This window comes from Salvelinus namaycush, chromosome 19 (genome assembly GCF_016432855.1).
Source record: "Salvelinus namaycush isolate Seneca chromosome 19, SaNama_1.0, whole genome shotgun sequence".
Taxonomy (NCBI): Eukaryota; Metazoa; Chordata; class Actinopteri; order Salmoniformes; family Salmonidae; genus Salvelinus; species Salvelinus namaycush.
Genome location: NC_052325.1, coordinates 33,968,504 through 33,992,270, shown reverse-complemented (window position 1 = coordinate 33,992,270; position 23,767 = coordinate 33,968,504). Strand labels below are relative to the sequence as shown.

Genomic DNA, 23,767 nt, shown 5'->3' with positions numbered 1-23,767 from the left:
TGTGTCCACATCCTTTTGTATATATAGTGCAGCATAGTGCTAAAATGTAAGCATAGCATCTACTAGCATAGTGCTACACCCTTGAGGCCTCAACGATTGTTAGCATAGGGCTAAATCCAGAGAGTGTGGCTAGCTAGCACCATTCCCTTGAGGGCTAGAAAGGCTAGCATAGCAACCTAGCTTTAGCTTGAGACACCTTTTCTGTGAAACAGTTCACCAGTGAGATCACCAGTGCTTGTAAATTGAGCAGTGTTTTTGTATCATATGTAGTTATATTGGGGTTGATTTTGGTGACCTAGGAATGTGAATGAAAGCTTGATTTATGGCTCACCTTCATAGGGTTGCATGTTAATCTAGTCTTCAAAGCGACGGGTCCCATATTTACACAGCCGACAGGCTAAATGTGAGAGAGCCCCCAGAAATATAATTTCAACAAATGACTCCTTTGAACATGCACTCTTTTTTATTGTCTCCTCTAAGCCTTTATGGAGTGTTTGGTTCTAGCGGAGGCAGGAGCAATAATATCTCATTACTGGATGAGGTGCTTGGGCTCTCGGAGGGATGTTTGACTTGGCTCATGAAATGTGTACCCCACTGCTCAGTAGTTCCTTCTGCGCTGACTATTCCAGCGCTGACATATACACACACGCGCACACACACACACACGCACACGCACACACACACACACACACACACACACACACACACACACACACACACACACACACACACACACACACACATCTGTAGTTAAACTACAGATGCTTGAATATAACTTTGGCTAATTTTCTTCCCTCTCTACATCATCTATCACACATCATACTTTGTCTTCTATCTTTCTCCCATGAACCTCTTTTCTTCCCCTCCCTTCTCTGGCTACCTTACACTACTTCTCATCCTCTTCCTCCCTTCTCATTCCTTTCTTCCCTCCCTTTATCTCTCTCTTCTTGTTCTTGACTCCTTGTTTCACTTTCTTTCTTTGAATTCCGTCCGTCACGGCGCCTCAGACGCTGAACATAGTGAGGGCGAGGAAGGTAAGAACATCGCCCAATCATCAAGCATTTTTTAACTTCCCCAGAGAACCCTTGTCATAGACGACCGCAGAGCCTCACTCTTCTTCCCATCTTCTCCCATCCAACTGTCCTCCACCCATTTCAGGTGTTACTTCACAATTGAGACTTCACAATTCCTTACAGCGATGCACTTTTTCTCAATTTCTTTGTTCCGTATTGTGTTTGCTCATCGCTGTTATGGTCACCATCCCTCTTGTTCCATTCAGTCACTGTATGTGCCATGGAGTCATTATTGTGGGCAATACTGTTCCCTCCAGAAGATTCTAGTCTAGCGTGGGTTTCAGATCTAGCAGACTGTGCTTTTGATAGGCTCTTGTGGACATCATTGGAATGTCGAGGGGGCAATAGAACATGTCTCTGAGTACATACAAGCAGGTCTGTTTGACTAACACACTGTTGACAAGCTCCTGATGGGGAAACGGTGAAGATGCTGCAGTTTGGTTGATGGGCTGCAGCTGATGACTTGAATATGATCATTTCAATGAAGGAGGAATAATTTAACGACAGCCTAAAGCCCATTGTTGCTTCGTAGGTTCTCTGGACTGCTAAAATCTTAACTCTGTAGTCCCATTTGTAGGAGTTTAAATATTATATTAAAGATAGAGTGTATACCCAGAGTACAGTAAATCTTGATATCCAAACAACTCACTAATACTGAATTCAGTGAAGAAAACAAATTTCATAGTTTATGGCATGTTCACAAGAACAGAATTGTCACTGTTTAGGGGGAAAGTGCAGCTATCCTGTGAAGACAACTTCACCTTCACGACAGTACACACTGAAATTAAATCACACTTAATGGCCAAGTCTGTATCTCTTCAGAGCCGCGGAGCTACGTGGAGTCGGTGGCCAGATCAGCGGTGGCCGGCAGCGGACCACCAGGGTCACCTGTGACCCTCACCCCTCCAGGAGAGATCTTGGCCAGACAGACGACCACTGACCCTGCCCCGACCCTCAACCTCCCACTGTCTAGCAGCAGCCCAATCCACAGCTCAGAGGGGTGAGTACGAAGCAAACAACATTAATACATACACTCAATGGACAGTTTATTAGGTACGCTCGATCACGAAAAAGGTTCGCTCATACAGACAGTGACTCACGCGGCACTGGCTTGCTATATAACGCAGGCAGACAGGCAACGAGGCATTCCGTTACTGTTTGATTGAATGTTAGAATGGGCAAAACGAGTGACCTAAGCGACTTTGAGTGTGGTATGATCATTGGTGCCAGGTGCACCGGTTCCAGTATCTCAGAAATGGCCGGCCTCCTGGGCTTTTCACTCACGGCAGTGTCTAGGGTTTACCGAGAATGGTGCGACAAACAAAAAACATCCAGTCGGCAGCAGTCCTGTGGGCAAAAACAGCTCGATGATGAGTTCGAAGCAGATTGGCAAGAACCGTGCAAGCTAACAGGCGTGCCACAAACAAGCAAATGATTACGCAGTACAACAGTGGTGCGCAGAATGGCACCTCGGAATTCAGCAGACGACCACACCAAGTTCCACTCCTTTCAGCTAAAAGCAAGAAGAAGCCGCTCCAGTGGGCTCGCAATCACCAAAACTGGACTATTAAGGGGTGGAAAAACATTGCCTGGTCTGACAAATCCCGGTTCCTGTTGCGTCATGCTTATGGGAGAATCACGATTTGGTGTAAGCAGCATGAGGCCATGGCCCTATTATGCCTGGTATCAATGCGACAGGCTGGTGGCGGTAGTGTAATTGTGTGGAGTATGTTTTCCTGGCACACGTTAGCTCCCTTTAAACTGTTCTGGAGGCAGTGGGGGGTCCGAACCGTACTTCATGGGTGTACCTAATAAATTGGTCAATGAGTGTATATTAAATGACATTAAACATACACTGGTTACACTACATGACATTGGTAAGGAACCAGTATTCCTGAAATATACTACATGTTTACAGATAGCAAGGGATCCATAGGTGTTAATACTGCATTTCGTTAATTCTACTGTGGTTGTCTTTCCATACACTGTGTTTGAGTGTCTCTATCTCTCTTTCTCCCTCAGAGAGCACAAATTGGCTGACAGCAGTGCAAACATCCCCTCACAAGCGGCCAGTGACTCCGGCTTCCGTTCCCAGCCTTCTGAGGGCGCGTCCCCCACCCCCACTCCCACCTCCGTCGCTAATCCCAAGCCCTACCTCCAGGCCCTGGGAACCCCATCTCCCTTCCTTCAAGCACAGGGTACCCCTACCTCCTCCTACCTGAGCTCCAACTCCCCCACCCTGTCCTACCTGTGCTCCCCCACCACCACACCCTCCTACCTAGGTCCCAGTGGCCTCATGGGGAGCTACATCTCCACCGACCCCAGCCCTCCCCAGGCCCAGCTGGAGGTAGCCCCCCGGGAAAGCCCTTTGGCTGTCCACCCTTCACCAGGATCAGGAAGTCTCCACACACTGCATTGCGACTCCAACAGTCCCTCTCTCCAACATCGGCACCAGCCCACCAATCATGGCAGCCCTGTCATGGGCCACCAGCCCTCTCCTGCCAATGGCTTTGTGGAGTTTGGGATCCCTGGGATGGTAATGGCGGGAAGTCCCGTGTTGGGCCGCCACCACTATAACCTGTGTGTGTCCAAGGGGACACAGTCCAGCCCAGTGCTGAGTCGACAGCCCTCCATGTCCCAGAGGAGCCCTGTCCTGAGCCGACAACCATCCCTGACGCAGGCCTCCCAGGGCAGCCCCGTGCTCAGCCGCCAGCCCTCCCTCACCTACAGCCAGCCTATCCAGAGCAGTATCCAGAGCAGTCCGTTGCTGAGTCGACAGCCGTCCATCACCCACCAGCAGGGCAGTGGTAATAGTCCGGTGCTGGACCACCACCCGTCCCTCGGCCAGATGTCACAACGCAGTCCGAGTCTGGACCGACACCCTATGTTGCATAGTAGCGGCTACACCACCCCGGACGAGAGGCACGGCACCCTGTCCCGACAGAGCAGCTCCTCAGGATACCACCCACCCTCCACGCCCTCCTTCCCCCTCTCCCCTGCAGGCTACCTGGACGGGGGGATGATGATGGGGCTAAGGCAGGGCAGCCCGGCCCCCCTGGCGCAGGCTCAGCCCCAGCTGCCAGAGAAGAGGCGCATGTCGAGTGGGGAGAGGCCCAACGGGGGGCTCTCTTACGGGACGCTGAACGGGAAAATGTCCTCACCTATGTCGAGTGGAGGGAGCACACCCAGCACCAGCTACTTTCAAACACTGCCAGACTTCTCCAAGTTTAACATGTCTGGTAAGACCACCTTGACAACCCTCTTAAAACTTAGATACTACTGTAGCAAAGAGCACCCCAACTAGCACTGACATCCCCAGCGAAATAGGAAGTGAAGATCAGTGTATTCTCAAGGATGATACAGTGCCCTCCGTAATTATTGGGACAGTAAGGCATTTGTTTCTTCTTTTGACTCTATACTCCAAAAGGTTGGATTTGAAATCATAAAATGACTATGAGGTTAAAGTGCAGACTGACAGCTTTCATTTGAGGGTATTTTCATCCATATTGGGTTAACCATTTAGAAATTACAGCACTTTTTGTACATAGTCCCCCCAAAAGTATTGGGACAAATTCATTTACATTTACATTTACATTTAAGTCATTTAGCAGACGCTCTTATCCAGAGCGACTTACAAATTGACTTACAGTACCAGTCAAAAGTTTGGACACACTTACTCATTCCAGGGTTTTTATTTATTTGTACTATTTTCTACATTGTAGAATAATAGTGAAGACATCAAAATTATGAAACAATACATATGGAATCATGTAGTAACCAAAAAAGTGTTAAACAAATCCAAATATATTTGAGATTCTTCGATTCTTCAAAAGTCCAACCTGACAAACCTTAACAAAGCTGTGTACTACTCCCTTCACAGAACAGCGCAAACTGGCGTCTGTTTCTCAAACTTTCTCAAACACTCTAATGTACTTGTCCTCTTGCTCAGTTGTGCACCGGGGCCTCCCATTCCTCTTTCTATTCTGGTTAGAGCCAGTTTGCGCTGTTCTGTGAAGGGAGTAGTACACAGCTTTGTTCGAGATCTTCAGTTTCTTGGCAATTTCTCGCATGGAATAGCCTTCATTTCTCAGAACAAGAATAGACTGGCGAGTTTCAGAAGAGAGTCTTTGTTTCTGGCCATTTAGCCTGTAATCGAACCCACAAATGCTGATGCTCCAGATACTCAACTAGCCTAAAGAAGGCCAGTTTTATTGCTTCTTTAATCAGCACAACCGTTTTCAGCTGTGCTAACATAATTGCAAAGGGGTTTTCTAATGATCAATTAGCCTTTTAAAATGATAAACTTGGATTAGCTAACACAACGTGCCATTGGAACACAGGAGTGATGGTTGCTGATAATGTGCCTCTGTACGTCTACGTATATATTCCATAAAAAAATCTGCCGTTTCCAGCTACAATAGCCATTTACAACATTAACAATGTTTTCACTGTATTTCTGATCAATTTGTTGTTATTTTAATGGACAAAAAATTAGCTTTTCTTTCAAAAACAAGGACATTTCTAAGTGACCACAAACTTTTGAACGGTAGTGTATATATATTTTTTACAAATACATTGCTTATGAAACTTATTCAAACCGCAAACGGGTATATTCTTTGCCAGTACATATGTAACAATGCATACCTTAACTATAATTGCACTAGTACCTAACTATATAAGTTCAATGTAAATACATCTGTTTTCATACACACATTTTTCTGTGAAAGCAGACGAAGTGAGTAGAGCCAGCAAAGTATAGTGAAGTAAAGTGAATGCGGTCATACTCGCATGGTTTTAGCTGAGCAGGCGGTTTATAAGTTGGACACACTTACTTTCTCCGTAAACACATTGCAGAGCAGATGAAGGAATGAATGCATCTCCCAGGCAGCCCAGCCAGTCCCAGATGCTAGGTTCAGATAGAATTGGCATCAGGCCCAGAGCCTTGGTTGGCAGCCATTTCTGCATCTGCAGTGGTTTCAAAGCTCCATTCTGGGTTATACTGAGTATACTGGGAGAAGAGTTAAAACAGCAACTACTAATATGGTTACAGATACAGATACTGGCATGTTTGCGAGGGTTGACGCTAGGAGCTAACTCGCTAATAGCGCAGATTCGCTTATCTCTACACAATAAGGAGCTGTTAATGTACTTTTTGGAAGTCCAGTTGATATGTAGATTATATTATCTTGGTCAGGATGACCCTCATGAAGCATCACTGCTGCTATCTTCGTCCAGTTCTTTCTTGAAAAATGTATTTTTATCTCAAGAGTCTAACCTGGTTAAATAAAGGTAAAAATAAATAAATTAGACTATTGAGACTTTGGACTTGATTCAATGTAATGTGACATGCAGCATTTACGAAGTATCATATAAACATACCTCTTTTCACATGGCTAAATGATTTTGGTTAAATCTACACATGGTTTCAACACAAGTCGTTCTTTCTTCTCTTAGACGGGAGTCCCGAGACCAGGCTGAATGTAAAGTTTGTTCAGGACACTTCCAAGTTCTGGTACAAGCCTGACATCTCCCGTGAACAAGGTAATTGTGCCTCTTGTCATAGAGGGAAGAGATTAAAGGTAACACGTACAGTAGGTTTTATGATAATTCAGTTTTCCAAGAAAATGCGAAGAAATTAGAGAATTAAGTAGTAACTGCTGTGTAATGGTATGTACTACACTCCTAGAAAAAAAGGTTCCGAAAGGGTTCTTCAGCTGTCCCCATATGAGAACCCTTTTTGGTTCCAGGTAGAACCCTTTTTGGTTTCAGGTAGAACTATTTTGGGTTCCATGTAGAACCCTCTGTGGAAAGGGTTCTACCTGGAACCGAAACGGTTTTACTTGGAACTTAAACGGGTTCTTCAAAGGGTTATCCTATTGGGACAGCCAAAGAACTCTTTTAGGTTCTAGATAGCAACTTTTTTTCTAAGAGTGTAGTTACTAGCTTGTCACAGAACAGTTACCTTAGTTATCCCATTAGTTATCCCATTAGCTAGCATAAGACCTATCTAAGGTAAAATGTGGCCGAGAATGTTATTTATTTAGTAACCAGGAGAGTTAGGATGTGTGTCTGATGTAAACCCTTTTGGATTCTTCTGACACATTCTCTCCACACACAGATGTCCTAAATGACCCTATTCTGTTCTCTTCTGCTGTATGTTTCACTGTGAAGTCACTGCTGTTGGCCCCCACATCTGCTTCTGCTCACACTCTCTTATTGGATTAGATCATCTGGGATGGAACGTCTGCTAAATGAATAAAATGTCAATGGAGATAGCCTTAAACACAAGCACATGCTCCGCTGCGATGACATCACACATTCAGATGCACGCGCACACACACACGCACACACACACCATATGTACTCCATTAATCTAAGTGGCTAGGGAACATATGCATGTACTGTATATCTATCTTACTTACAGAGTCTATGAAATGTCATATTTGGACATATAGGGATACATAGAATTGCATGTTAGAGATGCAATACATGTTGTTTTGTTGAACAAGACAACATTTAATAACTCTCCCCTGTAGTTACATTGAAATATGGGATCACAAAAGGTCTTCCTTCCTTCCTTTCCAAGGAAAGTTTCCTCCTCATCCCCTTCCGACTCCCCCTCTCCTCCTTCTCCCTCTCCCCATCTTCCATGTCTATCCTACCTATCCCTTTATTTCTCCTCGTCCTTCAATCCTCCCCGTTTCACCTCTTCAGAATAATTTTTCACCCCCTCCCTCTCTCCCCCAAAGACCTCACCTTGCCTCTTCCTTTTCCTTGTTTCTTCTCCTCTCTGTGTTATATCCAAAGGAATGTATGATCTGGCAATACTTTCTTACTTTCCCCTGAGGGGATACATAAAGTGTTATTTTATTGAATCATGTATTATTGTGTATTGCAGCCATCAGCCTGCTGAGAGAGAGAGAGCCCGGGGCCTTTGTCATTCGGGACAGTCACTCCTTCCGAGGGGCCTATGGCCTGGCCATGAAAGTGGCCTCTCCTCCTCCCACTGTACAGCAGACCAAGAAAGGTACTTCCAAGTTTCCCACTTGTTATGAACACATGACTGTGATATGTGGTTGTCTCTCCTAGCTGTTTTAAGATGAATGCACTAACTTTAAATAGCTCTGGATAAGAGCGTCTGCTAAATTACTCAAACGTAAAATGTACTGGATCACCAACTGGGCTCCAGCTTTCATATACTGTACCTGTAATTGCTGATGGAAAATTATATTAGCCCTCTACACCTCTGTGATGTTGTGTCATCTTGTGGCCCTACATATAAGGAGACACACACACATACAAGCACACACACAGTCCACAGTGAAATCATACAAAGAACAACCACATTTTGTATGACGTTCACATACTCTCACGTATTAATTCAATCAATCAACAAACTCTGAAGTGGATCATGTGTTTTTGAGGGGCCCGATGAAAGCATATCGTTACTCCAGCAGAGTCTGGCTGTACAGTCGATCAGCACTACTAAACATATACCCTGGGTCTTAATACTGTCATTAAGGTATGAGGTGCCTGTGATGTTTCCAATAACACCTAGAAGAGCAGGGATAACTGGGAGTGGATTGGAATGTCTCCTCTACACACGTCTGCCTGTGCGCGCGCGCATACACACACACACACACACACACAAACATAATGGTTCTTAATAGTACCAGATAGGGGTTCTTTGGCTTGTAACCATAGCAGAACCCTTTTTGGTGCTATATAGAACACTTTTTTTAAGGTTCTGTAAAGAACCATGCTCATAAGGTTCTAAATGGAACCAGTATGGTACTATAAATAACCCTTCGTAAGGTTCTATAAAGAACAATTTAAAAAGGTTATATATAGCACAAAAAAAGGGTTCTGCTATAGTTACAGCTATATAGAACCCTTTTTATGGTTCTTTATAGAACCTTTATTGAGAATGGAACATCTCTCAATCTGAAAAGTTTGTTTTAGATACATTTGAAGAACCATACAGGGTTTTATATTCTGGTCAGCCATATTATATTGTTAAAATTCCATAGGTGTTATTGTGTTAATTGACACGTTGAATCAAGTGAGCTACTGTACCTCTGAAAGGAGAGAATTGAGCACCACTGACTGATTTAGTGAACCGTTCTCAATTGACACAACTGTTCTCAGTCTTTCGCCAGACACCATCACTGGCCATAATGTTTAATAACATAACACATTAGATAAACTGGAATGACACTTTCACTCACGGTTGCACAAAAAAGGGCTCAGCGCAAACCACGCCCCAAAATATTGTGTGTGCACACAAAGGGAGGAGAATGTTCTAGGTCAACACTGTGCACGCACGGACACACACACACACGAAGGGAGGAGAATGTTGTCAGCACAGTTTATTTTTCTGCCAAGAGGCCAATCTTAACTAGCCACTTAGCTCATCCTAGAACATTCCATTAAAAATCATATTTTAGTCTCTGTTTTGGCCTGTTGTCAGGTGGAGTAAAGAAAGAAGTCATTACCTATATAAAAACATATAACATATAATACCTCCCCATTTGAGGTGATGTCTACATACCATAAATGGGCTCACCGGTGTGTTGTTCTTTTGTTTTCCCTATATTGTTTTGCCCTTCGGGGGCCCCTGTAGCTGGTGACAACACTAATGAGCTGGTGAGGCACTTCCTGATTGAGACAAGTCCTAAGGGAGTGAAGCTGAAGGGATGTCCCAACGAACCTTACTTTGGTGAGTCACCTTTAACCCCTACACACACACATATGCATGCGCATAGCTGCAGTAAGTAGTTTGGGGGTGGGGGTGGGGGTGCTGTGATTTATTTTGTTGATGGGGGGTGCTGACATTTTTGGAGGGCCAGCACTACAGACAGCTATATGGGTCTGCTAATACAGGTATAGTAAAGGCCCAGTGCACTATATTTGTGAACAAAATAATTGTTTCCAAAAATATGTTAAAAAAAAATAAAAATAATCCTATCTTTCAAGGGGTGCTCCAGCACCCTCAGAACCCCTATTACCCGTGGCTATGTGCACACTCACACAGAGGGAAAAGAGGAGAGCATTGGAGGAGGAGATCCAAGGTTCTTCTTCTGCACAGATATTCTCCCCCAATACTCTCCTCGCTTCACTCTGACGTTTTGAGAGGGAAGTGGGGAGAGGACAGAAGGATTAAAGAACGTTGACAGAATCTTTTTTCAAACCTATCAGAACCGGTCCTTCTGACAACAACATGGCTTGTTTCTCAGATTGTGTAACGGGGGAGGAGTGAGCTCCAGACATGAGTTTCATGATGTGGTTGGGGTGACTAAGTCTTACTCTTGGCTGTGTTGGTCTAATGACTCTGATCCCCTCTGTGCTCCCCGTGTCCCAGCCTTTGAAAGAGTATCCGTTCTCCCAGCCCGTCATGTGTAATCCTAATTATAGTATGGGATCAGTTAAAGTCATTTAGTATGGCTCAAATGTACCCCCCTCTAATTTAATCCGCAGACCACATTGCGCGTGTGTGTGTGTGTGTGTGTGTGTGTGTGTGTGTGTGTGTGTGTGTGTGTGTGTGTGTGTGTGTGTGTGTGTGTGTGTGTGTGTGTGTGTTTGCATGTGTACAGTGGTGTGTACAGTGGTGAAAAAATACTACTTGAGTAAAAGTCTAAAAGTATTTGGCTTTAAGTATACTTAAGTATCAAAAGTAAATGGAATTGATAAAATGTACTTAAGTATCAAAAGTGAAAGTATAAAAAAAATTAAATTCCTTATATTAAGCAAACCAGACCGCACATGTTCTTGTTTTTTATTGACGGATAGCCACGGGCACACTATAACACTCAGACATCATTTACAAACGAAGCATTTGTGTTTAGTGAGTCCACCAGGTCAGAGGCAGTAGGGAAGACCAGGGATGTTCTCTTGATAAGTGTGTGAATTGGACCATTTTCCTGTCAAAATGTACTTTTGGCTGTCAGGGAAAATGTATGGGGTAAAAAGTACAGTACTTTCTTTAGGAATGTAGTGAAGTAAAAGTAAAAGTTGCCAAAAAAATAAATAGTAAAGGACAGATACCCCCCCAAAATACTTAAGTAGTACTTTAAATTATTTTACACCACTGCATGTGTATAAATGAGGGGCTGGAAGGAGTTATCAGCATAAGGAACAAGGCTTTTCCCCCCCCATCCTTCGGGTGCAAAAGGATGATAGCAAGATCAAAAAAAGTATGATAATATAGGGCTGGGTGGCTTACGTAAGCTGCAAAGCATGCGGCTACAGGAGCCTTGTGTAAGATCATCTTGAAGGTGCGGGGGAGCCTAGCTAGCTCCAGACCAGGGTTCAAATACCATTTGAAATCTTTCAAATACGTTTTCATTTGCTTTAGCCTGCCTGCAGTGCCAGTTATTTCAAATAGTATTTGAACCCAGAGCTGGTAGCTAGCTACCTTCCCTCCCACATCTGAGCTGTTGTTAAATGAAGGCAATTTTCACAGTGTCAAATCTAGATATGAAATACTGTATGCATGTGTGTGTTAGACTCCTCTTACTGAGAACCACAGGGAGATGGCTACTGGCCCAAGCACACATTTAGAGATGACTTAACAAGTCAGCCAGCATCAGTCTAAAAATGGGCCTCTTGAGGAACCTTATCCTCTGGACTACTTATTGAATTTGTCGTAGCGTTTGCTGTCATTAAATGTGAAGACTGTATATTATCAACAAAATTCTCTATGTGTAATTATTCCGTAATTCAACGAATCACGGAATGGTAATTAACTAGGAGGTTAATGAAAAATGTTGTTTATAGAGTTCCAATTTCCCGAATATAATTCTTCAGATATTTTCATATCTTATCGATTACAGTCACTTATTAATGTATTATTACCTCACCAGTCATATTCTGAGTGTCGCAAACCATTGGATATCTGCACGAACCCTAGCAACCCTAGCATTGGTTACTGACATGATACACTGAAAGTCCCTAGTGGGATAAGCCGATATGACGGCTTCGTAGACAAAGAGAGGATTCACTGTAATACAGTTGATAACTACACTATGCTAACTATGCTAATGCTTTTAACATGAACAGCCGCTCAAAAGGGCCACGTCGTGACAAATTATTTTCTTAAGGGAGGGATGTGGGGTTAAATTAGACACTGGTGCTGATTTTTGACTGTAACACAAGTGTTACAATATACACCCTGATGTTATACTAAGGAAATAGTGTTTCCAAAGCTAGGGCTGAGAGTGAGGACTTGTGAAGAGCAGAATCAACAACCTCTGCATAATTAAAACAGTTGCTTTGTGGGAAGGTGTTAAACGTTGAAGGCGTAAACCCATGTTTACAATTAGCGATTGTTACCTGTATGTAAATGCCACCTGAAATGCCCCAACAGCCTTTCGTTGGCACCAAGTCAGAGCAGGTCCACTGAGGCCATGGCCCAGTGAGTCCCAGGAGCTGGGCCGTGGAGTTAATAACACAAAAGTCTGAGGCTTTTTGGTAAAACACTGGGGTAAATCCATAGTGGAAATGCACCATGGGTGTGTGAGTGTGGGTATGGGGTGAGTGAAAGTGTTGCTATGGGGTGTGTGTGAGTGTGGGAATGGGGTACGTGTGAAAGTGTGGGTCCAGGGTGTGTGATCAGGGTGTGTGATCTAAATGTCTGGATCAGGATATGTAATCTCTATAGAATCTTTGTCCTGTTGTCACGACTAATACTAATCTCTCTTTGTGTTGGTGTCTCTCTAGGATGTCTGTCGGCTCTGGTGTACCAGCACGCCATGACTCCACAGGCCCTGCCCTGTAAACTGGTCATTCCTACCAGAGGTGAGGCCAGGAGAGTGTGTGTGTGCGTGCGTGCGTGTATTCTTGAATGGATATGTACATGGATACATACAACAATGTGGTGTGAGGAATTTCTGCAGAATCTGCTTCTGCTGCGTTTCAGATATCCACGAGGATGTGCCGGATATTGCCACACCAACCAACCCGGCAGCTGAACTCCTCAAACAAGGAGCCGGTAAGAAGCAATATCTCAGTCAGCAGTTTTGCTGAGCATTACGTAACAGAAAGATCATCTAAATGACTTTATTTGTTGTGACATACTCTGAACCATTCCACTGTTCTCCCCCCACTGGTGACATCACCTCGGTGTCACTATAGGGCAGAGGGCCACTGCTGACTCCCATGGTAAACCCTGTGTCCTTTCGTTTGAATTTGTCTTCCTGATATGTGACTGTTGGTCCCTGACTGCTGCATTCTAGCCCAGATCCCTGATGTCTACCTCAGAAGTCTGTGCATGAGTGTGCGTGAGTGTGCGTGGGCGCGCGCGTGTGTTTGTCTCTTTCTCCATCTAATAGACAACAACAATGCACCTGTCCAGCTTTCTGCTTGATATGTTTTCTGTCCGATGTCTTTTTTTTCCAGCCTTGTCCCAGAATGCATGTGCCGTCCTTAGAGCAATGGAAATGTGTTGCATGGAAATACAGATGACTCTTTTTTTGGAATATCTGCTGAGATGCAGAACTATAAACCCACTAATACCAATGTGATATATGTCTTGTCTCCATGTATGAAATTATTCCATTAACTGCATTGAAGACTGTCAAGAATGTACTGTATTGCTTTTTTGCATTAAACTGCTGTGCTACATAGTATACACTGATGAATGGAGTTTTGTAATAGATTCTATCATGTTTCTCTGATCATAAGCATACATGATAAATCCTATAAATTAAACAATTGCAAACTATTGATCATGTCACTTCACATCAGAAAACAATACAACAAAACCCATATCTGTTGTAGCATTGAAGAACCAGACAGCCCATGGTATCACTTTTCGCCTCTTTCCAGTGTGAAATGCACTGTGCTGATTGGCTACACCTCTCTCTTCTTTTCCCAGCATGCAATGTGCTGTACATCAACTCGGTGGACATGGAGTCTCTGACGGGACCTCAGGCCGTCGCCAAGGCCATCTCGGAGACGGTGGCTGCCGTGTCCCCGCCCACCGCAACCATCGTGCACTTCAAGGTGTCGGCCCAAGGCATCACCCTGACCGACAACCAGAGGAAGTGAGTAGGATGCACAGGCATTTGTGTATGAAATAGAGAATTACCACAAGACTGTATATTGAATTTGTAATTCTGCCCAACAATAAAACATATTTGAAACTGACTTCCAGGAAAAGCTCACTCTGACCGAGGGTTACAATTAATGCCTCTGTTCAATCCAACTTGCGTTGTAGTAGCTAGTTACGCAGTAGCCTATGAATTGCTATATTGCAATGTGCTGAAACATATTTTTTTCCTACAGGCTTTTCTTCCGGCGCCACTACCCCATCAACACTGTCACATTTTGTGATATCGACCCTCAGGAGAGAAAGTGAGTCCACAAAGTGAATGCCCTCGAAGACGGTGTTTGGAGGATATATTGGCATGGGTGTTGTTCGTCTCGGGCCGGCAAACCGTGCCAATATATCCTCCAAACACTGGCTTGGATGGCATTATTGTAACGATGCGTAGAGTGATGGGTGTGGAGTCAGGTGCAGAGAGCAGAGGATTCGGAAAAACACTTTATTCCGTACAATAACCGCGCACAAAGAGGGTGACACCGAACACAGGCGTAAACACTCCAAAATAATGTACTCCACAGGCACATACGCTGTACAGCGGACAATCCAAAAACAGAGACACTCCTATACCAAAATACAGCAAAACAATCCCGCACGAACACAGGCGGGCTAACCCCAACCCAAAAACCCCAAACAAGGAACAGGTGAAACCAATTAGACCCAACAAAACGAAAAGGGAAAAAGGGATCGGTAGCAGCTAGTAGACCGGCGACGACGACCGCCGAGCGCCACCCGAACGGGAAGGGGAGTCACCTTCGGTGATATTCGTGACAATTATCACTTTTATACAACAGGTTACCAACATATTCAAGTAATGATTGACATATTTTCTTTAAAAATGTTATTTTAATGAATTTATTCATACTATTTCATCCATCCACAGATAGTCCCGACACAAATCTATGGTTGCTACCCAAGCCGGATGGTCGAATGACCCAGTCGTTCAGTCTATTTGTTCTGTATCTATGGACGAGACCCAGTCGTTCGTATTAAATGTTCTATTGCCATTCTGACTGGCAACGTTCTTATCCCTTGCTTGCTAGCTAGCCAACTACGGCTAACTTACAAACACGTCAAACAGTGCAGCCATAATAACAACAAAGTAGCATCATTTGCATTTTTTTAAGCTGTTTTCTAGTGACATTTATTTGGATACATCCATAACAATGAGCTAATGAGTTCGCCTATCAAGGAAAATGGTTTCTCTCGTCAGGACACTTTTGTTCAGAAGAGCTAGCCAACAACACAGCTAACACAATAACTTCAAATTGAAGCTGCGAACTAGCTCCAGTTCGTTTCGTTTGACCTTTTTCAATTGACATTACTTTGTATATACTGTATATCCATAAAAATGATGCCAGCTAATTCATGATTTTGACTGGCTGGGAAACGCTGCCTGCCTGTCTATCTCGTCCCGACTCCCGACTCCTACCTTCATTACTATGGGACAGCTGGAGATGGAATTTGAATATTGAAACAATGTTGCAGATGTCAGAGAGACAGACAGCAAGGTTTATACAAATCACCCGCTGCTGAAAACTAAATGTTAGTCTAAAAGAAATGTGAGATAATGTCTAGTTGCTTTTTATAGTGGAGATCAAGTTTATAAATTGCCTGGCTGGGCTGATGAGACAGTGGATTGGGCAGTCAGATGGAACAGAGTAAATAGGCAATTTAATGTCATAGATTTAGCCGGTGGTAACTTGTGGAATAGACACCGGCTGGAATGCAGTTTTAACCAATCATCATTACACCCTTTGTATAAACTGAGCTACAGCACACTAATGCTCTCCACACACATACAAACACACACACACACCCCCATGTACGCGGGCAGTAATCGAAAAGCAGCAATCTCTGCTTTTTAAAATGACCTTTGACCTCATAATATTATATGTCATGAATATATCATACAAAATGTTACGTGATAGAATACTGTTTATTTCTCTCTCTACAGGTGGAACAAACCTGAAGGGGGCACAGCCAAGTAAGTGTGCGTGCACCTGAGTACCATACACCTAAACCTAGTATATTACTTTCTGTAGTTGCATATACTGTTTATAGCCCAACCACTTTGACTGAGAGTTACAGAGCAACGTTTGCCACTGAAGAAAGTTAAGCAACCTAGCTAACTGGTGGTGCTTGATACTTTCAGTTAGTTGTCAGAGGATGGTTTTCACTGGTTAGAACTAGGGATAGGTAGATCAGTTGTTTAGCTTGACCACCATGGTCTTTGGGAGAAACAATTCACTCAGACAGACTTACCATCAGTTCGTGACCTGCACCAAATGAAAGGCGATATTTTGGAGCTCAGCCATGATATGAGGGGAAACAAGAAAGGATGTAGGCACCCCACCAATGATTCAGAGAGGAGGAATAGATGGATGGATAGGTGACTGGGCAGGGTATGCCAACAAAACCAAGCGTTGGCAGTCACACCTTTAGATTTTAACATGTCATGGTTTGAGGTTTTAAACTCTGGTATCATAGTTCCTATGAATTTACTGTTATGAGACTTAGGGCACAATTGGGTTAAACTCCTATGTCTTTAAAGGCAGTATATCAAGTAGACAAAACACTATGACAATATCATAATCATTAATATAAGACATTTGTCGTTGACAGCCAGGGCAAGCAAAATACACTACCGTTCAAAAGTTTTAGAACACCTACTCATTCCAGTTTTTAAAAATATTTGTCCTGTTTTTTACATTGTAGAATAATAGTGAAGACATTAAAACTATGAAATAACACGTATGGAATCATGTAGTAACCAAAAAAAAGTGTTAAATAAATCAAAATATGTTATATTTGAGATTCTTCAAATAGCCACCCTTTGCCTTGATGACAGCTTTGCACACTCTTGGCATTCTCTCAACCAGCTTCATGAGGTAGTCACCTGGAATGCATTTCAATTAACAGGTGTGCCTTCTTAAAAGTTAACTTGTGGAATTTCTTTCCTTCTTAAGCCAATCAGTTGTCTTGTGACAAGGTTATACAGAAAATAGCCCAATTTGGTAAAAGACCAAGTCCATATTATGGCAAGAACAGCTCAAATAAGCAAAGAGAAACGACAATCCATCATTACATGAAGGTCAGTCAATTTGGGACATTTTCAAGAACTTTGAAAGTTTCTTCAAGTGCAGTTGCAAAAACCATCAAGCACTATGATGAAACTGGCTCTCGTGAGGACCGCAACTGGAATGGAAGACCCAGAGTTACATCTGCTGCAGAGGATAAGTTCATTAGAGTTACCAGCCTCAGAAATTGCAGCCCATATAAATCCTTCACAGAGTTCAAGTAACAGACACATCTCAACATCAACTGTTCAGAGGAGACTGCGTGAATCATGGTCGAATTGCTGCAAAGAAGAATATATTTTGAACACTTTTTGGCTTACTACATGATTCTATATGTGTTATTTCATAGTTTTGATGTCTTTACCATTATTCTACAATGTAGACAAAAGTAAAAATAAATAAAAACCCTTGAATGAGTAGGTGTTCTAAAACTTTTGACTGGTAGTGTAGCTCCAGACCAAAGCTGTCTGAGTGGCTGGTAAAGCAGCAACACTGGCTGTGGGTCCAAAATGTTGGTTTCAGATGCATGCTCATGTGAAATGCACGTAGTATGTAAAGTACCTTCTTATTCAGTCGAAGACAGTTCTCAAAATCTTCTCTGAATTGATGAAGGTGGGTTGAATATACCCTGAGAAAATGGCTACATCACTGGCTCCAAGACTGAAAAGTTAGTTTCAGGCCCTGGTTACATCAATGCAGTAAATAAGTAAAATTGGAAACAGTGGCATGGTGTGTCTTTAACCCCTAGAGATTGACCACATAACTATAGAGATGGTAAAAAAAACTATTGAGCATAACAATATCTCTAAATGGATACAGAAAAGCATTAATGATAATGGAAGTGGGTGGACCATGCTTGAGTGATGAGTTAACTTGCCTAAGGCTTGAAGTAATAGGCTCATTGGGCTAACACAGTCTTGTGGTGTGAAGACAACCAGGGTTCAAACCCATTTGTTACACACACACACTTTCCATATATGATTCATATAATTTCCTACAGATTTATTTCACCAATCCAGTCCTCTCAGATTCAGAACGAGGCAAACAGAAGATACTGATTGGAGGAGACCCATTGACAGTTTCCCTTCTCTTTCTAGGTTCTTTGGATTCGTGGCTCGGAAGCAAGGAAGCACAACTGACAACGTCAGTCACCTCTTTGCCGAGATGGACCCCGATCAGCCCGCCAGCGCTATCGTGAACTTTGTTTCCAAGGTGATGATCGGCTCGCAGAAACAATGAGCTGAACTTTTGACGACCCCTGTTTTTTTTGTTTTTTTTGTTCTTTTTAACCACGGAGGAAATGTATGTTCTATTTTGGATTTTGTTTGTACTATTTTGTTCTGATCTTATGTGTCACCTCTTTCCTTCTGATCTTGTCTTTTACTTGTGAGTGCACGTGGTGTTCACGCACGTGTGTGTTCTTCTTGGAAGGACTCCTGTGTGGAGCTAACTAGGGGGATAGAGGAAGTGCAGTTTGTGGTTGTGGCTATGTGGGATGTTGGCTTTGGGGGGCCATTGTGATCTCTCTAGCAGGGTAACACAAGAACAGGAAGGATAAATTATGTCAGTGATGTCAGTGAGCATGGTTCGTTAAAAAAAAGAGAAGAAGAAGTAAGGTTGTGTGACGTAAAGAAGTGTTAAGCTACCAGGCGTTTGGACTGGTCAACCAAAGATTTTTGTTAAAGCAGCCATTGGCGAGTATTCCACTGTCGGAAGGTCTGTTGGAAATTATATTTTGTAAAAAAATAAGTATTAATCAAAAAAAAATCATTTAAATTTTCTTTCTATATACAAGTACTGATACTGTATGTATGTTATTCTTAAAGAGTTTGCATCTTTGCCTTCTTCGCAAAGCGTATTCCAGGACATTTTTGCATGCTGGCGAGTAGAGTTAATGTAAATATCACGGAGTGCTTTCTGGGTAAGGCGTGGATGACTTGGGGCCTGAAATGTTTGTTTTTATTTTTATGCTTTCTGTAATAAAAAAAGGAAAGAGAAAGAAAGAAGCATACCTGCTCTCTTCTACATACAGACCAAATTTGTAATGGGCAAACACACTGTTCTCCTCCAACTTCCATTGTTCTTTTTCCCTCTTCTGTTTAACGGTTGAAGGATGGAGGATGGATAGAAGCTTGTCCAGTTCAGTCCAACTATTCCCCTACACAGTGGTATTTTAACCCCATAATGTCTTTGGTAGCTGAAATCTGCTGTTACCCTACTTCTAGACCAACCTGCAATGCACCCATCTATGGGGAAATGTTGGTTAGGCTGAATGGTTACCCGTTGTGTGTTTAACATTGAAAAACTGCCACTCCTCTCCTCTGTGCATGTATGAGCATCATGGAAGAACAGAGTTCCCTGCTGATTTTTGAACGGCGGACGGGTTTGGGCAATGAGAGCTTATGTCCAGGTTGTTACTGCTACAGCATCAAGCTCTCTCTTCTCCTTTGGAAGATTGCAAATATTCTACCCTTGCAACCATCTTAGTATAGATGGCCACTATCTCTACACATCAGCCTGTCAAACTTGTGACACCCACATCATACCCACAAGGAAGCTATATACATATAAATATACATATATAGATATATATAAAACTTCAACAAAATATTTATTTTTTGCTCTGTCGCTCTATGTTAACTCATATTACTTGTATACATATATTGTATAGTCTACATCAAGATTACTGAAAGTGTCGAAAAAAAAGTGCATCAAAATATATATGGTGTAAAGTGTATGTATTTTAAAGCTTGTCATTGTTGTTTTGAGTATGTTTTTCCACTGCATTACTTTGTCTTTGTAGGAAACGTCCTTTGTTAGATGGGAGAAAGAGCGGCTAGGAAAGTTCTTTGTTGCAATAGTCATGGATTCATCCTAAATGGAGACAACATTTTATGCTTATGTCCAAATGAAAACGGCCTAAGAAGGAATGGTCAGAGTTAAACACTTAAATATTTTCATGTGAAATATCAACACCCATTTGTAGTTGGCAAAACAGTGAGATGATTGAAATGACTACTTCATGTAAACAGACTTGCTGTTCTCAGAATGTTTGGAGGCAAAATATTACTTCTTTGATTACATCCTCAATCTAACATCACAGGTTTAGTAAATCACCACCAGAAGTATTCTCCTGAGCAATTCCACATTTTGTTATATAGGGCCTACTGCCCTCATGTGGTAAAACACATTTTAACTACCCATTGTGTTTTTACTGTAGTGTTTTAACTGTGATTTCAGCAATGACCTTCAGTAGACAAGCAATACTCAAATGGGCAGTGCTGAGTTTAAATTATTATTTACTGAATGAGGAAGACTTTTATGCCCAAATATTAGGTCAATATTTTGCTGTTTTTATTTTGTGAATGTCCTCATTCAATTCAATTATGTTTGGATCAGGGTAGCCGTAACTCAATGGTCAAATATACTCCAGTAAAAAAAAAAAAACGTAGCACTTATAAATGGGATTCTGTCATGTCAAAATACACAGAAATAGTTTGCATGTTCAGTCCACTTCTTTTAACTCAATGTTTTGTATCACCTAGGTATTTTCTGTTCAAGCTCAACTGTCTTCTCCCGTGGCTTCTTCGCTTGTTCAACTATTCACTCCTCTTCAATGAGAATCCCTCCATTTTCAATGAATCTTATTTATTGTTTTGATAGTCACAACTGAAACAATATATGTGGCAAAAACATGGTAGATTCTGCATTTGTGTATGAGCAACCTGTGATAAGTGGTTGTTGAGTAAATCACCCTCTACCACAAACGAATGTTAGTAAACAAAAACAAATTGTGTAAGAAGTCTCCTTTGACGTATGTGTGCCCACTGAGGAAATAGCCTAGACTTAAAATGTGTGAATGTGCTACTATGCCTGTACAGAACCTTATGTATTTTGATTTGCTTTACGGTATGGCTTTTATTGTTTCTGAGAAAAAACACATTAAAAAGTAATACAAATCACTCCATGTTTAAAGCATACTTGGGAATGTTATGTGCTTGTCTAATGTCTATTCACATTTAGGATGTCTGTTCATTTGAAAGAGTAATACTAACTTCTGAGCTTTGTTCACACACTCCTGGCTTCACCTCTAGTAGGGATCACGATTACTGCTTACATAGGACCCACAAAATAGCTATGTTTAACCTATTTACATTTTTATTTAACTAGGCAAGTCAGTTAAGAACAAATTGTTATTTACAATGACTGCCTACCCCAGCCAGTCCCTAACGACGCTGGGCCAATTGGGTGCTGCCCTACAGGACTCCCAATCACGGCCGGTTGTGATACAGCCTGGAATCGAACCAGGCTCTGTAGTAACACCTCTAGCAATGACATGCAGTGGCTTAGACCACTGCGCCACTCAGGAGCCCATCAAATGTATGTCCTAATATGTACACCGTATACGTCACTTCGTCATACCATGCAGCCCATTCTTTCCTATCAGCCAATCAAATTCAAATCAGACAGCAACAAGGTTATTATAGTAAACTAAACTAAAAAATGTGTACTAGAGCACGTTTCCTAGACATTCTGTCATAGAGTGCACATGTTCAACTTCATAAAAAAACAAGGGTTCAAAGGGCATTCCCATTTTAACATACAAAAATGTCTATAGTAAGTGCCTATTAAGTGCCAAATAAATGAACAGGGTTGACAGAAAAAAGTTTGATGTCATAAATCCCTTTGTGGTAATTGAATGCAAGTTTCACAAAAAAAAATGAAATAGAAATGCTTTACCAATCTATGGGTAACAGGGTTGATGTGTTATGCTCAGGCCGATTAGTTTTCAATGTTACTTTTGACATATAAAAAAAGTTAAGTTTCACCATATTAAAACGAGAGTTCAATTCATATAACAGGGTTGACCTTAAAATGAGGGACAGACAAATTAATCACTAATCACGTTAAATAAATTACTTTGAAAGCAACAAAATAAATAGGACTTTACAATGATGGTGAAAACTTGAAGAAGTGTTGCGGTTAAAGCTGAAATATGTAACTTTTTGGACGAGCTGTCCAAATTCACATAGAAATGTGAGTTATAGATCTGTCATTCTCATTGACAGCAAGTATAAGAAGCCGTATATATGTTCTATATACTCTATTTCTATGCCTCCCATTCTTAATTTTCGTATTTTAGGTCTTTTACTTTCGGTTTTGAACGCCAGCTTCAAACAGCTGAAAATACAGTATTTTTGCTTAATGAAAATATATTTCACAGCGGTTTAGATGATACAATAATTCTCTACACTATACATAATGTTAACACTACCTTTTCACATGTGAAAAACATTCACGTCGAAATCAAATGTGCAGTTTAACGTGAAAGTTGAAAAGAAATGTGAAATATTGAAAAAAAAAAATGTATCACATTTAGAAATGTTGCTTCCCTATGTTTTCACATTTATCCCACATGAGATTATGTTTTCACGTGCTCAAATGTTTTCACATGTTCCTTTCAAAATGTTGACACATGTTATTACATTAACTTCACATAAGATTACATGTGATCACATGAGAAATTCCTGTGGTTTTGTGGTTTTTCCTGTAAGGGTGGTCAAACACGGGAATCAGCTGATAGCTACCATCCAGGAATCAGTGCACAAGTGGTAAAGGTGCCTTGCGCTGTGTCTGAGAGGCTGCGCTGCCTCACAGGCTGATGTTTATGCAACTCCGTCCATTCTTTACCATCAGCCAATCAAATTCAAATAGAGGGACAGCAAGAACCATTTTTAAATAATGTATGCGGTGGTGCCCAACTGATGCAGCTGAAAAAAGGTTGCGTCCAAAAACACTGAAATATCAAGACTAATTCCAAATTATACAAGCTTATATTTAGACTAGCTAGCTGCTTTCCTGGTTAGTTATCTTTTCAAATGAGGTAACTTAGGTTGCTAGATAGCTAGTTGCATATGGCTGGCTATTTGGCTAATGTTTTTCATCTTAACTACATAATGCAGCAAGCACAGCTACAACAGTTACAAACTGCTTGGCTACCTATTTTCTCTAAAACATTGAGCAAGCTGTAAGTTACACTTAGCTGGTTGGTGAGATAAATATATCTTTGAAGCTCCTTCCAAGCTGATCAGTTTACTTAGAGGCCTTAAAGACTGGTGGGTCTCAAAGCTAGCAGTTTTGTGTGTAATGCTCCTCAGAGGCTGATCAGAGTAAATAGGGATAATAAAGGTTCCTTCCAGGCTGGTCAGTGTAAATAGGGATAGTATAGCTTCCTTGCAGGCTGGTCATTATAAATAGGGATAATAAAGTTCTCCAAGGCTGGCCTAGGGATTGGTCTATAATAAAGGTTCCTTGCTGGCTGGTCAGTGTAAGTATGGGTTTTGGAGGCTGGTCTATAATAAAGCCTTCTCGCAGGCTGGTCAGTGTAAATAGGAGCTTTTCTGGCTCCTCTCTTTATAAAGCAATGGTTGTTCTACATAAATAATAATACAGAATTCATAATTTTCTTTTGACAGTCTACAGCAGGGATGGGCAACTTTGATAGGGGTGGG

The 23,767-nt window shown here is 42.0% G+C and overlaps 1 protein-coding gene across 6 annotated transcripts in view; it reads left to right on the top strand.

Annotated features, from left to right (window-relative positions):
* Window positions 1–21,235, top strand: part of LOC120064349 (tensin-1-like) — a 296,497-nt gene extending 275,262 nt beyond the window's left edge. For 5 of the 6 annotated variants that reach the window (XM_039014867.1, XM_039014869.1, XM_039014868.1 and 2 more), the window contains 13 exons: window positions 1,896–2,073; window positions 3,096–4,312; window positions 6,528–6,614; window positions 7,972–8,100; window positions 9,697–9,792; window positions 12,792–12,869; window positions 12,991–13,062; window positions 13,206–13,232; window positions 13,948–14,116; window positions 14,358–14,426; window positions 16,133–16,162; window positions 18,353–18,467; window positions 20,801–21,235. In XM_039014867.1, coding sequence (XP_038870795.1) covers window positions 1,896–2,073; window positions 3,096–4,312; window positions 6,528–6,614; window positions 7,972–8,100; window positions 9,697–9,792; window positions 12,792–12,869; window positions 12,991–13,062; window positions 13,206–13,232; window positions 13,948–14,116; window positions 14,358–14,426; window positions 16,133–16,162; window positions 18,353–18,467; window positions 20,801–20,875 — 2,342 coding nt within the window. In that variant the 3' untranslated portion in view covers window positions 20,876–21,235. Of the gene's footprint in view, window positions 1–1,895; window positions 2,074–3,095; window positions 4,313–6,527; window positions 6,615–7,971; window positions 8,101–9,696; window positions 9,793–12,791; window positions 12,870–12,990; window positions 13,063–13,205; window positions 13,233–13,947; window positions 14,117–14,357; window positions 14,427–16,132; window positions 16,163–18,352 lie in introns of all 6 variants that reach the window. The other variant, XM_039014866.1, reaches the window with a different exon arrangement.
* The last annotated feature ends 2,532 nt before the right edge of the window (window positions 21,236–23,767 follow it).